The following is an 18,129-nucleotide window of genomic DNA, read 5'->3' on the forward strand; positions in this document are numbered from 1 at the left end:
TCTGGAGCAAGGATGGCTGGCAAACTTTAAGGGAATAAATTTTAAATATAGCTAAAATGCAACCGTGTTTCGACGACCGCCAGGATCGGAAAAACTGTTTCTCTGTACAATCTATCTCTACTCTTTCCCCCTCTCCACCCGCCCCCCCATCCTCTTCTTCTTAGTTTGCCCCTCCCTCAACCAATAGATACCAGTCTGGGGGCTCATGCGTTTTGGGTATTTTTTCGTTTGTTTTTTTTAATGCATCAGACACCTTGTTTGATTAAGCTGGAGGTGCAAGGAAAGCTCTTCCAGCAGTAGCATAATCAACCAGAATTTAGGGATCATCGCCTAATAAGAGCAGGATGAGGAGCCAATTTTGGTTTCCGTGATTGAATGGCTAGTTCTAAGTGGGAGGGGTCCCAGAGCCAAAGGTAAAAAAGGGAGGGATGTGATTATGTGAAGGAAGCCAGAGCCAAGATTGAGAGTCAGTCTGTATCCTGACGGAGCGAAGATAAGAAGGCTGGGGAGACTGAACCTTCCTGGAATACAATCTGCATTTTGACACTCTCTGTTTAGGCACTGCCCATCTGTATGTATTCAGGCGGAGCCTCTAGGGAAAAGAAGAACCAGTGAGAGAGACAGAGCAAGCAAAAGAAAATCTCTTTTTGTATGGGGCTGGATAAACTGCTTGGAAGTGCCACATCTGGAAACTGCGAACCGAGAGAAAGTTAAAATAACTGAGGCAGCACTAAACCAAGGGGGGTGCTGACTGAAGAGGGTAAACAATCACTAGGAATCTAGAAGAAACGATCACCGCTGGATGTAAGGGAGAGCAATGGCTTTGATGTCAATCTGGTGGCCGGTCATTCCTTTACTACTTTTAAGATGCTTCTCCTCCTCGGGCAAGCCTTCAATGGAGGGTAGCGCTTTTCATTTTGACGTTGAAGGAAACTCAGTGGCCAGCAATCAAGATTCCACTGGAACCAGAGGACAGCAGTCGCCACTAGCTTCGGTAAGTCTGGTAGCTCTATCATCGATTCGTCTCAAAGCTTTCTCCTTTCTCATCTGTTTTGGGCTTTTTCTCTCCGCCCACCCACGATGTCGCTTTAACCTATTTATAATTTGCTTTGAATCTTTAACTGAGGGTAGATGGACATCGAATAGAAATGTGTTTTTTTTGTTCAATCTTCAGCAGCTGACACTTTAGGAATTATCACTGTTGAGACTTGAGGATATCTCTATGCTCTGCTTTCTCAGAAAAGGCAGCCTGATTAGGTCTGCTACCAAGGACTATCTGTCTCTCTAGGCAGCTTTTCCAAGAGGATTGACCTGTCCCATACACTAAGTAGCTTTTATCAAAGAAAATTGTCCCGACATTTGATATGCATGACGGATAACCACAACCTTCCCATCGCTCGGATGGGAAACTCATTGTGGCAGAATCGATTCTTTTGTCTCTTGTGTAACTTCGCAATTAGAAACAGTGCTTCTTTTGCAATAAGGGAAGAGAGGAAGGCTAAAGTGTTAAGGGGCGGGGAGGGGGGAGAGGCGGAGTAAAGAAACAAGGGAAATCAGAAAACTGCAAGTAGACACTTGCCAAGGTACAGACCCCTTTCAAAAACTAAACTCAAAACTAAGGTGAAGCAGCCAGAAAGAAAGACAAAGAACAATGGAATGCTGTTGGTAAATGTTTATAGAAATTTTCCCATGTGGGCAACAGTCAATCATAGGAATTTATTGAGCACTTACTACACGGAGAGCACGCTTGGGAGAGTACAACACAACAGAGTTTGGTAGACATGCTCCCAGCCCATAATAAGCTTCAGCCTAGCGGGGGAGAGAGACATTAATTTCAATAATTCATAGCATGATTTATAGATATGTACATAAGTGTTGTGAACTGATGGTGGGGCTAATACTAAGTGCCCCAAGGTCACAAAACCAAGTGGAAGGACGACGCAGAAGGGAGAGGGAGCCGGGAACAAGACGGCTTGATCGCGGAAGGCCGCTCGGTTGAGATTTATCTCATCGGACAGATGGTCTTATTTAAGGAAACAACCCAGGTGGAGAAGGAAAGGTGAGGGAAATCAAATTCAAGAGACCGTTATTTCCTATCTCCCTGAGTCAGAGAACGGTGTCCGACGCGGGTGAGATGCCAAGGAGGTGGTGAAAGAAGTCACCCGAGGTCATGGGAAGGGAAGGCAGGATGCCCTAGCAGAGCATCATAAAATAAAAAGAAAACAGCGGTGAGAGGACAATATATCGAGTGTCACGGACGGTGGCCCCAAGAGACCTAAACCTGAAATAAAGGTCCTGTCGTTAGAACCACTGGAGGCGAGGGGAAACGCTGTCAGAAGTGGGAACTGTGATCTGCACTGTCATGAGCGGTTCCCAGCTGTGAGATGTAGGGCCGGGATCGACCACCCCATCAGCACTGTGCGCTGCGAAACGTGACCTACGTGAGAAAGTAGCAAGCCTGAGCTCTGGACAACTCCCTGGGGGGTTGGCTGGATCTTGGCTTGAATCCACAAAGTGGGAAGGGTCCCTCTTCCTCTGAGGCTTGAAATGAACCACTGGGAAACATTATCTCCACCTGTTGCTTACAAAACGGAAAATCCCTTAATGAAATGTTTGACAAGAAGCAAATGTCCTGCATTTTGGATCTTGCTTCCAAGGAAAAATGGAGCGGGGATAAAAAAGCTCTAGAACTTTTATTAAAAAAACACCAAAATCATGCTGTCCTGGGCATAATGCAATTGCTCAACTAGCATCGCATGAAAGAAATCACTTTTTAAAAAATGACATTTGTTAAGTGCGGTTGGACTGTGTTCAACCTTAACTCATATCTACCCCCGTGCTTAGCACAGTGCCTGGCACATAGTAAGCGCTTAACAAATACCATTAACAACAACAGCTTTTGTGTCAGGGACTGTATTAAGCGCTGAGGTAGATACAAGGTTGGATACAATCCGTGTCCCACAAGGGGCTCAGGTCTTAATCCCCATTTTACAGATGAAGTGACTGAGGTACAGAGAAGTTAAATGACTTGCCCAAGGTCACACGGAAGGCAAGTGGCAGAGCCGGGATGAAAAACCCGGTCCTCTGACTCCCAGGCCCATGCTGTTTCAACTGGGCCTCGCTGCTTTCTTTGAGTTGTTTGTTTGTAGCGCCTGTTTGTTTTGTTCCGTTGGTCCCTTTCTCACTTATTTTCAACCAGATAAATCCCTCTAGAAATTTTTACTTCATTATATGACTCGGTCGATTCCTTTGGTTCCTTTATTTCTTTAAAGGAATGATTCCAAACTCTGGCTAGAGCTCTTGGGCTGTCTGGAACAGACAGACTCTGTTAGTCATACCCGACCGAGCCAAATTACACGCTGTATAAAGGCCATGATTGTGGTAATTCTGTTACCGCAACATAGTTTCACATAAGGAATCCGGCTAGTCTGTGATCCCACGGAGAAAAACCAGGTTTCACTCCTAAAATTTACCCTCCTCCTTAACGCTAGCGTACAGATCTGATCCCAGGAAATTCCTGATGAGTATCAGTGTGAATAATTTGTCCTGAAACAAATTGTTTTTCTATATGGTGTTCATGGAAAAAGGATTTGAATAGTAGATAGTGGAAAGGTTCTAGAAATAGACTCTCTCTCTGTTTGGATTTATATTAGCACGACCTCGAGCCACTCAAATGTGGAAAGCCGAGTGGTGGGAAGCGTACTGCACTAATGCCTGTTTCATCCCCCGTCTTGCTTTTTCCAAGGTTTTTCCCTTGTTGGGAGGGTCTTATCCCTAAGCAGAGATTCTATTAACTAGCCCCAAATTTAGGCCCTTCTGAAATGAACCCAAGCTTGCATAAAGGTGCACACTTCATCGATCGGTAGTCTTACCTTAGTACCTTAAAGACTAGATTAGTCCAATCTTTCCGTCAGTAAATATTTATTGAGCACCCGAAAAGAATATGATATTGTTAAGATTAAGGAGGTCCGAGCCCCACAAGGATCTTACTGATAAGGGGATTCATTCAATAGTATTTATTGAGCGCTTACTATGTGCAGAGCACTGTACTAAGCACTTGGAATGTACAAAGGGGATGTGATCGATAGATTCATAGTAGATATTATAGATATATGATTATGATAATGAAATGTATGATATGTAAGAAAGAACAGGTAGAAGGGGAGTACTGGGTCTCCAGGATTTGTTCCTACTTTAAGTGGGTCTTGTCGAATAGTGTGTTTGTCAAGCTTGGCGTATGTTTCAGCTCCTTCTAGTGGAAAGATAGGGCCAGAATGCTGGATAACTAGGAGCCATGCATTTCAGATTTCAAATGTAAGCGCCTAGTACAGTGCTTTGCACACAGTAAGCGCTCAATATATATGTGAATGAATGAATGAAATACACCCAGCCTCCTATTTCCCTATATCTTTAGTCATTTGTTTTAAAGAACAAGTATCTACCCATCTATATAGTACCTAGCAATCGGTAATACCTATGGTGTACAAAATACTGTACGAAGCGACTGGGAGAGTTCACTTGAGTCGTCGTCTTATTCGAGAAGCAGGAGGGGAAGCACTGTGACCTCGTGGAAGGAACACAGGACTGAGAATCAGCATGGCCCAATGGAGCACGGGCGTGGGGGTCAGAAGGTCATGGGTTCTAATCCTGGCTCTGCCACTCAGTATAGTGCCCAGCGCTTAGTACAGGGCCTGGTATAGTAAGCACTTAACAAATACCATCATCAGTATTATTATTATTATTACTGTCTGCTGTTTGACCTCGGGCCAGTCGCTTCTCTGGGCCCCAGTTACCTCATCTGTAAAATGGGGATTGAAACTGGGAGCCCCACATGGGACAGGGATTATGTCCAACCCAATTTGCTTGTACCCACCCCAGCGTGTAGTTCAGTGCCTGGCACATAGTGCTTAACAAATACCAGAATTATTAATATCATTATTGTTATTGTTATTTGATTAATCAAGAGACCTGAGTTCTAGGTCTGGTTCTGCCACTTCCCTGCCATGTGACCTTGGTCACATCACTTAACTTCTCTGAGCCTCGGTTTCTTCATCTGTAAAATGGGGATTTAATATCTATTCTCCCTTTCCCTTAGACTGCGAGCCCCATGTACATCTTATACCTACTCCAGCACTTGAAACTTAATAAACCTTTAATAAGTATTATTATTATGTTGTTATTGCTGATTATTACTACTATTATTATGTTGTAATTATGTAATATTATTATTGTTGCTGCCCTTAAGGAGTTTACAATCTTACGGGGGCGACTGACAGACAAAAGCCATCGGCAAGCAGTTGGAGGTGAAAGAAAAAATGTGGCAGCTTCTCAGAGTAGGACTGTGGAAGGATAAATAAACGTAAATAAACGTTAGCCAAGACTATTCATACCTGCTAAGGGCGAGGGAATACGTATTCATGCGGTGGGCAGGTGTTAGATAGACATGACCAGAGAAGGCGGAAATCGGATGCAGAAATGTCTCCAAGCAGGAAGTTTTCCAGAAGCTTTGATAATCATTAAGAATTCCATTCCATCCTGAATGTCACTGCTTTCTGCTTCTAACCTGGAGTACCTTTCATGGGGAAACCTCATTCTCTAAACTTTAAGTCATTTTGGGCAGGGAAAATTTTTGTCAAGTCTGTTAGATTGTACTCCCCTAAGCGCTTAGTACAATAAGCGCTCAAATACGATCGATTCATTTCCTGCACCACACGATACCCTCCAGGGTGTGACTGTCCTAGAAAGTGCTACACAGCACTGTCCTACTGTTCGTGGGATAGCCGTATGTATTTTACAAAAACTATCAGTCATGGATTCTAACCCGGCTCCACCACTTGTCTGCTGTGTGACCTTGGGCAAGTCACTTCACTTCTCTGGGAATTAAGACTGTGAGCCCCAAGTGGGACAACCTGATTACCTTGTATCCCCACCCCAGATCTTAGTACAGTGCCTGGCACATAGTAAGTGCTAACAAATACCATTATTATTATTATTATTATCGGTCAAAGAAGTATTTGTGTGAAGACCTTGTAACTAGAGATACGAGATAATGATTGGGATGGAAAAGGAAATTTATCTGAATGAAGATCTGGCCATGAAGAGTGATGTGAATTGATGACTTTCCATTCACATCCAACCCAGTGATCAGTCAACCCATCAAAATTGTACATGATATAAATCGTTATTTTTATGGTCCTCATTCCTGCTGTTTAATATAATAATCTCAGGGATATATTCATGAAAATGTCACCTACTTCAGAATGCGACCTCCTCAAAGCTAAGGCCTATCAATATCTGACTAATATTCTTTGCCCAGCATTTGACACTGTTCCACACCTAGGTGTTCCCTAAAAGTGGACTGCTGCTTGATTGAATAAGTAGAAAAAAAAGACCACGTTCATCAGCTGGCCGGTAAAATACACCCGGTTTTACCAGACTTCCTCCCCCTTCCAAATTTCTAAAGTTGTTTTTTTAAAGCATCAAGAATCCCCTCAGTCTAGTGGTCTTATAGAGAAGTTGAAGTAAAAGAAGTAGTTTTCTACTCCCACCCCAAGAAACTCTAGACACTTGGTGGTGAGAATTCCAATTCTCATCACACTCTCCCCCACTTTCTCCTTCTGCCTAACCTCAAGGCAGGGGCCCTGTGAAAGAAAGACATGACAACATTTCCGGAGAACAGGAGAACGCTGTTCATTCATTCAATCATATTTATTGAGCACTTACTGTGTGCAGAACACCGTACTAAGCGCTTCTGAAGTCTCCCACTCTCCCACCACCCCCAACCGAAACACTCTCAGATTGGGGTGGCTTCCACAGCTAAATGGATGTTGTAGAAAACTTGGCATCCTCCTAGTGATGGAGGTATTTGTACGTTGGAACGTTAAGTGTATGTTGGAATTTATATTCATTCCTTGCCAAATAGTTCTATGGCAGGCACCATTCTCCTCCACTCCCCCCAGTTCCTGTCTGGGGCCAGGTTGATCTGGCCAACCCACAGTGAAGAATGCAACATTTTCAACCCCGGGAAAAGTGGTGTATAAATTTGGAAGAGGTTCAAAAATAATGAAGGTAAAGTCTTGGATCTCTGTCTCCTTCTTAAGCCTGATTTCTTATCTGGGCCCTGTGTCAAAGAAGACAGTTTTTCATTGCCTTAAGTGGCTAACAAAATATGGCAGAGGCAACAAAACTAATTTGCCCCCTTGTCTGATGGAAGTAAAATCTGAACAATTTTAAAACACTTAAACTTCTGGAACACCCTAAACAATATATTTTCAACACCAAAAAGAGTCATGTGTAATTGGGAGAAATTGTATGCCTTGCCATACATTTGATATCTCCTCGTATATTTATGAAGGGGTAGGGACTTTTCAGCTGCTGTTCTCTCGGGGTGTGGGCAGAGTTAAATTCTGGGAAATGGTTTATTGAAGGGAAGTTTAACTACAGATGTTTGTAATTCCAACTTATGTTTTTCATCAAGGTCCTAATGGATATCAGCTGCTAGCAGCTCAGCCGTGAGCCTTTTTATCATGAGAACCTGGAAGAGGCGGCCTTCCTAGGCTTAGGAGTGGTGGGAAAATTTACATATCGCAGACCTTATTGTGAGAGTAGGGGAAAATCATGGAAAAAGTTCCAGCCGATGATCCATTAGAGCAACACGAGAAACACTACCCAGGCACCTAGGGAATTCAGCACCATGGGTTGGATTTCAGTAAAGTCAAAGATCATGTATTTTCCAAATGGAGAGGAAATAAGTGCCTTTATGGCTCCTTGAGCATTAGCTCACAGAATGTCTCTGGTAACGAAGGCAGCTGGTTTTAGGAAAGAATTCTCTCTCTCAGATTTAGCAAATCGGTACAGTAAAACAAATGGACTCCAGAGTCAGTTATCCACTGTTTATTAGCATTCCACTGTTAAATGGTGTCTTTGGGTTCATTATCAATGGTATTTACCCAATACTGAACACTGTACTAAGTTCTTGGAAGAGTATAATACAAGACGCGTTCCCCGTCCACAACGAGTTATCGTCAAGAGGGGAACTTGTATCTATTTCACTCTGCTGTCTTTATTTTTGTAAAAAGTCATTCTGCATCCATCCTCCCATTTGCCAAAAGCCTCCAGCGGTTACCCACTTCTTGCCACCTCAGCTGAAATGCTTGGCCATTGGCTTTCAGGCCCCTCCTTCCTACTTCTCATCTGCTTTTTCCTACCACTGCTGCTCAGTTCTCACTCCTTGATTCTCCCAACCTCACCTACTCACTGTGCATCATTTTTATCCCCCTTGCAGCTTACCGCTTGCCTTCCCCTTCACACCTGAGGGCCTCTGTTCTCCCCATCTTCAAACTCCTTCTGAAATCACAGCTCCCACTGGCCTTGCCTGATTAATTCCTGATTTTCTTGACTTATATTGCTCCCAGTGCTACCTTGGCATTTCTGTGTCACTGAAGCACTTAAATACAAGCATTTATGTACACATTCTTCATGTCCTATCCCCTAATCACTACCCACCGTTCATATCTCAGTGGAAAGAGCCCGGGCTTGGGAGTCAGAGGTTCTAATCCCGGCTCTGCCACTTATCAGCCGTGTGACTTTGGGCAAGTCACTTAACTTCTCTCTACCTCAGTTAACTCATCTGTAAAATGGGGATTAAGACCGCGAGCGCCATGTGGGACAACCGTATTGCCTCGTATCTACCGCAGCGCTTAACAAATACCATCATCGCCCTATGTTCATTCATTCAATCGCATTTTTTGAGTGCTGACTATACACAGAGCACTGTACTAAGCGCTTCTACATACGGAGAGAACCCTCGTCCTCTTATCTGTGATTAATTTTAGTGTCTGACTCCCCTGCCCAAATTGTAAACTTCTTGAGGGCAGGGATCCATGTCTAGGAATTCTATTTTGCTCTCCCAAGCCCTAAGCACAGAGCTCTACGTCGAGTAAGCACTCGATAACTACTATTGACTGAGCGATTGAACCATACATCTCAGCCCAGTAAAGCCCTTTAAAGAAGAAGAAGAAGAAGAACAATAATAATAATAAGTGCTTACTACGTGCCAGGCATTGTCCACTGTGGTGGACACAAGCAAATCAAGTTGGACACAGTCCCTGTGCCACATAGAGTTCACAGTCTCAATCCCCGTTTTTCAGGTGAGGTAACTGAGGCACAGAGAAGTGAAGTGACTTGCCTAAATTCACACAGCAGACAAGTGGCACAGTAGGGATTAAAATTCATGATTTTCTGACTCCCAAGCCTGTGCTCTATCCACTCTGCCGTGCTGCTTCTCCATGGCATGGCATTCAGGAGAATGGCGTGCAGGAGATTCTGGGCAATTCAGGACTGTGGAGAAAGGAGAAGGAATCACTTTAAACTGCCAATACTCTGAGTCGCACTAGATTATGAACTCCTGTGGGCCGAGAGCCTGTCTTACCAACTCTATTGTTCTAGAATTTCCAAGCACTTAGTACTGCTCTCTGCTCACAGTAAGCACTCAGTGAGTACCAGCGATTAATTGAGAATCAGAGGACCTGAGTTCTAATTCTTCCCTCTGTCACTGGCTTGCTGTGGCAATTCACTTAACCTTTCTGTGTCTTGATAAAACGGGAATAAGAAAACTGTTCTCTCTCTTAGAAGCAGCGTGGCCTAGTGGATAGAGGACGGGTGTGGGAATCCGAAGGACCTGGGTTCTAATTCCGGCTCCGCCGCTCGTCTGGTATGTGCCCTTGGGCAGGTCACTTCACTTCACTTCTCTGTGCCTAAATTAACTCATCTGGAAAATGAGGGTTAAGACTGTGAGCCCAGTGAGGGACAGGGACTGTGTCCGACTCATCTTGTATCCACCCCAGTGCTTAATAAAGTGCCTGGCATATAGTAAGTGCTTAACAAATAGTGCAATTATTATTATTATAGTCATCATTTTATGATGTTAGATTGGGAGTCCCTTGTGGGGCATAAACAGTCTAATCTAGTTATTTCATAATGATAATAATAATAATAATAATAATGTTGGTATGTGTTAAGCGCTTACTATGTGCAGAGCACTGTTCTAAGTGCTGGGGTAGATACAGGGTAATCAGCTTGTCCCACGTGAGGCTCACAGTTAATCCCCATTTTACAGATGAGGTAACTGAGGCACAGAGAAGTGAAGTGACTCGCCCACAGTCCCACAGCTGACAAGTGGCAGAGCCGGGAGTCGAACCCATGACCTCTGACTCCGAAGCCCAGGTTCTTTCCACTGATATCTAGCACAGTGCCTGATACACAATAAGAGCTAAAGAAAAGTCATTATTATCATTCACAAACCCTGTCATTATTAAGAGACGGACATATATGTTTTCTCCTAGAAATCTGCAGATAACATATAAGCTAACTGTCTGCAATAGATTCTGAGCCATCCAGTCTCTGTGTTCTGAAGAGTGGACTAATTTTTCTTTACAGGCTATACTAATCTTACAAATTCTGTGATCGTCAATCATGAGCAGAATTTATAAAATGACGAAAAAAAATTCCCAATGTCCTTTCTACATAAAGCGACTTAGAGCTTTCAGAGTTCATTTTGTAAATCCTGATACATTACCATGGTGCTATAAAACATACCCTGAAACCCTCTAGATCAATCAAACAATCCGTGGTAATTAGTGAGGGTTTACTTTGTTCAGAGTACAGTATGAGTATGAGAGCTTGGAAAAGTACAGCAGAATAGGTAGACAGGATACCTTCCCTCAGGGAATTTGCAATCTAGCTGTTGAGACTGACATTAATTCATTCATTCATTCAATAGTATTTATTGAGCACTTACTATGTGCAGAGCACTGTACTAAGCACTTGGAATGTACAAATCGGTAACAGAGACAGTCCTTGCCCTTTGATGGGCTTACAGTCTAATCGGGGGAGACGGACAGACAAGAACAATAGCAATAAAATGACTTGCCCAAGATCACACAGCAAGCATTTGGAAGTTCCAGGATTAGAACCCAGGTCCTCTGACTCTCAGGACCGTGCTCTTTCCCTTAGGCCATGCTGCTTCTCCAAGAAACACTTTACAAATACCACAATTATTAGTAGCAATAGTAATAAGAACATATAAATACAGTTTAGCTGTACCCGTTTATACACAAAAGAGTCCGGTGTTCAGCTCGGTCTCTGGGCTAGTATGGGAAAATCAATCAGTGATATTGATTGAGCACTTACTGCGCGCAAAGAGAAGTGTACTAAGTGCTTGACAAACAGCTGAAGATTGGATCGCCTCTCTGAAGCTTGTCCAAATTCCTGTATGTGAAAAATAGAGGCTAGAAATCCTACACAGAGAGAGATATTCCCCAGCTTCCTTTTCCTCATCAGGCTTCTCTGCTACTATTTCTGGGTCTTCCTCCCATAGGATTTACTATTTAGAAACTTCTGGCCTTGGCAGTGACCTGAGAGAGGAGAAATAGGAACTAGAGAAAACAGCAGCCTTGCATCGACCTTATAAAAATTGGTCAGGACAACTTAAAAGTTGCCATAATTCTGATTTCTCTCAAGCCAGCGCGTCACCATCAGTAATGCCTTCCTTAACCTGGGATATAAACCAGATCTTCCTCACTCCATTCTGAGCTGGATCGGTCCCGTCCGACCTACCCAGAAAAAAAACAGGTCAGCCCAGCTGTTTCTAGAATTTTCCGAGGCGCGCTAGTTCCCTGAGGGACACTAGTGGATCACAGATATTAGCTCCCCTTAAACTGAAATTAGTAATAGTAGTTACTATTTATCTAGCACTTATTGTGTGCATAGCACTGTACTAAACACGGGGAAAGAGAATTAGACATGGAACCTGACCTTCGGAGGGCTCACAATCCAGGAATGAAGACTGGGGAGAGGACTTGAGATAGACACATTGGGAGCGATGAAACAATTAAACGTTAAAGCAGCTTAAGAGACAAATACACCAAATAAAAATAGACGTCAGAAGGAAGTTCAGTTTCGGGCACTTCTCGATTCAGGGTCCGTGGCACAGCCAGAGCAATGGCCACTAGTGAAAAGGATTGGTTCCCGTGTCAATGACCTTCGCCTTCAGTGCTTAGAACAGTGCTCGGCACATAGTAAGCGCTTAATAATAATAGTAATGTTGGTATTTGTAAAGCGCTTACTATGTGCTGAGCACTGTTCTAAGCGCTGGGGTAGATACAGGGTAATCAGGTTGTCCCACACGAGGGTCACGTTCTTAATCCCCATTTTCCAGTTGAGGTAACCGAGGCACCGAGAAGTGAAGTGACTTGCCCAAAATCACACATCTGACAGGTGGCAGAGCTAGGATTAGAACCCATGACCCCTGACTCCTAAGCCCGGGCTCTTTCCACTGAGCCACGTAGCGTGTGAAACGGAATTAACCAGGATTGCTGTTTCCCCGCCTTACTGTACACTCGCCTTTGGATATTCATTTCAATTGGCTGTGCCCTTTCATAAAGTCATCCTTTCTGAAAGCAAACAACAATTTGGCTTGATTCATTCATTCAATCGTATTTATTAAGCGTTGACTATGTGCAGAACACTGTACTGAGCGCTTGATGACAGGGTATTTAAGTGTCCCGCCTACTGATATCCTGGTGAAACTTTAATAGTTCAGGAACTCTTACACACCCCTTTAAAGTTACTTTTCAAATTCCATTTCTCAAATGATTATTCATTAGAACTCAAAGCTCATTTGGGTTGGGCAAAATATTCATCTTCCCCCAGGACGCCGCCTCATTCTCTGTTCTTCCTCGGTGTCCTGTTGTTGTTTATAAGGTTTCTATCCTTTGTGTCTGCGATTGGAGACTCAAAGAATTGTTCCTAGGGATTTGTGCTTCAGTACATGACATTTTCAGGTTCCATTAAACTCTGCTACTTAGAAATAATTTACTCCAAACTAGGGACTTTCGTAAGTATCAGGTTAGAGTTTCTCATAGTTTTTACTCCAAGTCAAAAGACATATTAAAAGAAGAAAACCTTTTAGAAAATGATAGCTGTATTCCAAAGGAAAAGGATGATAATCAAAAGATGATTCTAAAAGTCCTAAGAACATTTATTTAGTTCTTGCAAACAGATAGTTCACTCATCACTCCAAAATTCACCTTGGGTAGCTGGTGCCATTTTGCAACGAGTCAGCTAAGGCCCAAGAAGTTAATGACAAATAATCAATTAATCAGTAGACTTAATTGAACCCCGATGTTTTGCGGAAAGCACTGTTCAAAATGCTTGCGAGAGTACAGTGAAGCAGACGTGACGCCTGCCCTTTTACGCTGCTCCCGGATTCTCTCTTCTGCTGGTTCTATCAGGTTACGCCCATTTAATTCATTATCTTCTGTTATACAGATAAACTCCCTCAGATACTCCTACAGTTGAAGTTTGCGTTTCTCAGACTACTAGTACAGTGTTTAATACAGTGCCCGGCACATAGTAAGCGCTTAACCAATTCCATCGTTATCATTATTACTAAACTATCCTGCCTTCATATGGCCCCCCAAATGTTGTAAAGTTTGAATTCCTAGATTGGCCAAGAAAATCTCCCCCAAAATTGCAGGATGCTAATCCTGTTCTCCTTGGAAATGGAAAAATGTATTCTTTGGTTTTTCCCAGGAACTGGTACATTTAAGACCCCATCTTCTGGAAAGCATTATTTAATTTCACAAATGATGTCAATTCTCAAAGTTTCCAGGGCCCTAAAGGGAATGAAGGAAAATTTGGATCAAGCCACAGGGAACTTCACAAAATACAAAGCATTTCATGATGTCACTTTACCACTACTGTGCTTTAAAGTTTGGAGTAAAGTTTGGAGGACTGTTCCCCTGTTCTCGGGCAAAATACCGTTTTTTTCGGAAGAAATCCTTGTTACAGTGTGTGCTAAGAGGGGAAGAGAGGAGACAGGGTGGATGGCTCAGTTCTAACCAGTGCCACTACTGCAAAAACAACTCAAGCGCACGTCCTACTGATGGAAACCCTAAATTGAAATCCTCAAAAACTATAGGGCTTAATATCGTGCTCGGCACACGGTAAGCGCTCAGTAAATACGATTGAATGAATGAATACTCCCTCCTGCTGAAGGAGAAGCAGTATTCGACAGACCACTTCTTACCCTGAATGTTTAGGCCTTGGACAGAAGGGCCCCGAGATCTATTTTAAGGGCACTGTGTGCAAGCGATACGGCCTAGTGGAAAGAACAAGGGTCTGGGAGTCAGAAGAGCTGGGTTCTAATTCCGGCTCCACCGCTTGTCTTCTGGTCACTGTGGGCAGGGAATCATTATTATCTGTAAGCCCGTTGTCTAGACTGTAAGCTCGTTGTGAGCGGAGAATGTGTCCGTTTATTCTTGCATTGTACTCTCCTAAATGCTTAGTACAGTGCTGTGCACACAGCAAGTGCTCAGTAAATACGATTGAATGAGTAATGAAAGTCACTTAATTCATCTGTGCCTCAGTTCTCTCATCTACAAAATGGGAGAGTCCATAAATCTTCTCCCTCCTATTAAGACTGTCAACCCCATGTGGCACTGGATTAAGTCGTTTCTACCCCGGCGCTTAGCACAGTGCCCGACGCATAGGAAGTGCTTAACAAATACCACAATTAAGTGATTCCCACTGAGTGATTTATTCATGAATGCCACCTCTATTCTACTCACTCGTGAATTTGGGTCTGGTGCAGCAACTAACTGATGGTAATTACTGTGCACTTACCCTGTGCCAAGCACAATACTCAGCGTGGCTCAGTGGAAAGAGGCCAGGCTTGGGAGTCAGAGTTCATGGGTTCGAATCCCACCTCTGCCACTTGTCAGCTGTGGGACTGAGGGCAAGTCACTTCACTTCTCTGGGCCTCAGTTCCCTCATCTGTAAAATGGGGATTAACTGCGAGCCTCACGTGGGACGACCTGATTACCCCGTATCTACCCCAGAGCTTAGAACAGTGCTCTGCACATAGTAGGCGCTTAACAAATACCAACATTATTATACTAGGCACTTGGGAAAGGACAATACAACAGAGTCAGTAGATGTGTGATTCCTTTCGGCCAGGAGCTTGCGGCCTATATAGAGAGACAGGTATTAAAATTGATTACTTGTTATTTGTTAAGCACTTAGCATGTGCCGGGCCCTGTACTAAGCGGTGGAGCGGTTACAGACAAAGTAAGCTCGTGGCGGGCAGGGAATGTGTCTGTTGATATTGTACTCTCCCAAGCGTTTAGTACAAAAATCCCAGCTCTGCCAAGTCTCAGCTGTGTGACTTTGGGCAAGTCACTTAGCTTCTCTGTGCCTCGGTTACCTCAGAACCGTGGTAGAAAGTGCAGAGACTTCAGTCTAATTTCCCTGGGCCGACCCCTGCTAGTGCCTGCTGGCTACATAATAATAATGGCGATATTTGTTACGCGCTCACAAAGTGCCAACCGCTGTACTATTCATTCATTCAACAGTATTTATTGAGCGCTTACTATGTGCAGAGCACTGTACCAAGCGCTTGGGACGAACAAGTCGGCAACAGATAGAGACGGTCCCTGCCGTCTGACGGGCTCACGGTCTAATCGGGGGAGACGGACGGACGAGGACGATGGCGATAAATAGAGTCGAGGGGAAGAACGTCTCGTAAAAACCGATGGCAAATAAATAGAATCGAGGCGATGTACATCTCATTAACAAAATAAATAGGGTAACGAAAATATATACAGTTGAGCGGACGAGTACGGTGCTGAGGGGATGGGAAGGGAGAGGGAGAGGAGCGGAGGGAGATGGGGATAAAAGAGGGTTAAGCTGCGGAGAGGTGAAGGGGGGCGGTAGAGGGAGAAGGGGAGCTCAGTGTGGGAAGGCCTCTTGGAGGAGGTGAGTTTTAAGTAGGGTTTCGAAGAGGGGAAGAGAATCAGTTTGGCGGAGGTGAGGAGGGAGGGCCTTCCGGGACCGCGGGAGGACGCGGCCCGGGGGTCGACGGCGGGACGGGCGAGACCGAGGGACGGCGAGGAGGCGGGCAGCGGAGGAGCGGAGCGTGCGGGATGGGCGGTGGAAAGACAGAAGGGAGGAGAGGTAGGAAGGGGCGAGGTGATGGACAGCCTCGAAGCCTAGGGTGAGGAGTTTCTGTTTGGAGCGGAGTTCGATAGGCAACCACTGGAGGTGTTTAAGAAGGGGAGTGACACGCCTAGAACATTTCTGAGGGAAGATGAGCCGGGCGGCGGAGTGAAGAATAGACCGGAGCGGGGCGAGACAGGAGGAAGGGAGGTCGGAGAGAAGGCCGACACGGTAGTCTAGCCGGGATGTGACGAGAGCCCGTAACGGAAAGGTAGCCGTCCGGGTGGAGAGGAAAGGGTGGATCTTGGCGATATCGTAAAGGTGAGACCGGCGGGTCTCGGTGACGGATCGGACGCGTGGGGTGAACGAGAGAGACGAGTCGAGGATGACACCGAGATCGCGGGCCCGAGAGAGGGGAAGGACGGTCACGCCATCCACGGCGATAGGGAAGTCTGGGAGAGGACCGGGCTCGGGAGGGAAGATGAGGAGCTCGGTCTCGCTCATGTGGAGTTTTAGGTGGCGGGCCGACATCCGGGCGGAGACGTCCCGGAGGCGGGAGGAGATGCGAGCCCGAAGGGAGGGGGAGAGGACGGGGCGGAGATGTAGATCTGCGTGTCGTCCGCGTAGAGATGGTAGTCGAAGCCGTGAGAGCGAACGAGTTCGCCGAGGGAGTGAGTGTAGATGGAGAACAGAAGAGGGCCGAGAACTGACCCTCGAGGAACTCCGACAGTTAAAGGATGGAAGGGGGAGGAGGCGCCCGCGAAGGAGACCGAGAATGACCGGCCAGAGAGGTGAGAGGAGAACCGGGAGGGGACGGAGTCCGTGAAGCCGAGGTGAGATGAGGTGTGGAGGAGGAGGGGATGGTCGACAGTGTCGAAGGCGGCAGAGAGGTCGAGGAGGATCAGAACGGAGTAGGAGCCATCGGATTTGGCAAGAAGGAGGTCACGGGTGATCTTAGAGAGAGCGGTCTCGGTAGAGTGGAGGGGACGGAAGCCGGATCGGAGGGGGTCCGGGAGAGAATGGGAGTTAAGGAATTCTAAGCAGTACTAAGCGCCGGGTAGGTACAAAGATAATCAGGTCAGACATAGTTCCCGCCGGGGCTCGCGGTCTAAGTAGGAGGGAGTATAGGTATTTAATCCACATTTTACGGTAGAGGAAACTGAGGTATAGAGAAGTGACTCGCCCAAGTTCATACAGCAGACAGGTGCAGAACCGGGGATTAGAATCTAGGTTGTCAGACTCTTCAGCCCTCGGCGCTGTCAGCGCATAACAAATACCAATATTATGATTATTATTATTACAAATCTCTGCACACTGTAAGCATTCAATCAATTCGACTGAACGAACGAATGAAGTTGGACCCAGTATATTTACCTAAGTGATTTGGAGCTAGGGCATCAGAGTGAATAAGAGGTATACAGCCAAGTTCATGATGCATTCGACTGTATTTATTGAGCGCTTACTATGCGCAGAGCACTGTACTAAGCGCTTGGAATGGTTGACCGAGAGGAAAGGGCTGATGGGGGAAATACTGCTTAAATCAGTGCTTGACACATAATAAGCCCTTAATAAATAACTTTATTTCATTATTATTATTATTATTAGCAATAATAATAATAAACAAGGGGCTCAATCTGGGAAGTCCTCTGGGAGGAGATGTGCCTTTGATAAGGCTTTGAAGGAGGGGAGAGTAATTATCTATCGGATATGAGAGGGGAGGGCATTCCAGGCCAGAGGCGGGAAGCGGGAGAGAAGTTGGCGGCAAGATAGACGAGACCGAGGCCCAGCGAGAGGGTTGACGTTAGGGGAGCGGAGTGCGAGGGTTGGGTTGCGAAGCAGCGTGGCTCAGTGGAAAGAGCCCGGCTTTGGAGTCTGAGGTCATGGGTTCGATTCCCAGCTCTGCCACTTGGCAGCTGTGCCACTGTGGGCGTCACTTCACTTCTCTGTGCCTCAGTTCCCTCATCTCTAAAATGGGGATTAAGACTGTGAGCCTCACGTGGGACAACCTGATGACCCAGTATCTACCCCAGCGCCTAGAACGGTGCTCTGCACATAGTAAACGCTTAACAAATACCAACGTTATTATTATTAGGAGAGCAGCATGGCGAGAAAGGAGAAGGGCAAAGTGATTGA

At 45.2% G+C, this 18,129-nt stretch overlaps 1 protein-coding gene across 2 annotated transcripts in view; it reads left to right on the forward strand.

The window, feature by feature from the left end:
• The first annotated feature begins 425 nt into the window (after window positions 1-425).
• Window positions 426-18,129, forward strand: part of LAMA4 (laminin subunit alpha 4) — a 160,432-nt gene continuing 142,728 nt past the window's right edge. For both annotated transcript variants that reach the window (XM_029047122.1, XM_029047123.1), the window contains exon 1: window positions 426-994. In XM_029047122.1, the coding sequence (XP_028902955.1) occupies window positions 818-994 (177 nt within the window). In that variant the 5' untranslated portion in view covers window positions 426-817. The remainder of the gene's footprint in view (window positions 995-18,129) is intronic.

This window comes from Ornithorhynchus anatinus, chromosome 19, assembly GCF_004115215.2.
Source record: "Ornithorhynchus anatinus isolate Pmale09 chromosome 19, mOrnAna1.pri.v4, whole genome shotgun sequence".
In the NCBI taxonomy this organism is placed as follows: Eukaryota; Metazoa; Chordata; class Mammalia; order Monotremata; family Ornithorhynchidae; genus Ornithorhynchus; species Ornithorhynchus anatinus.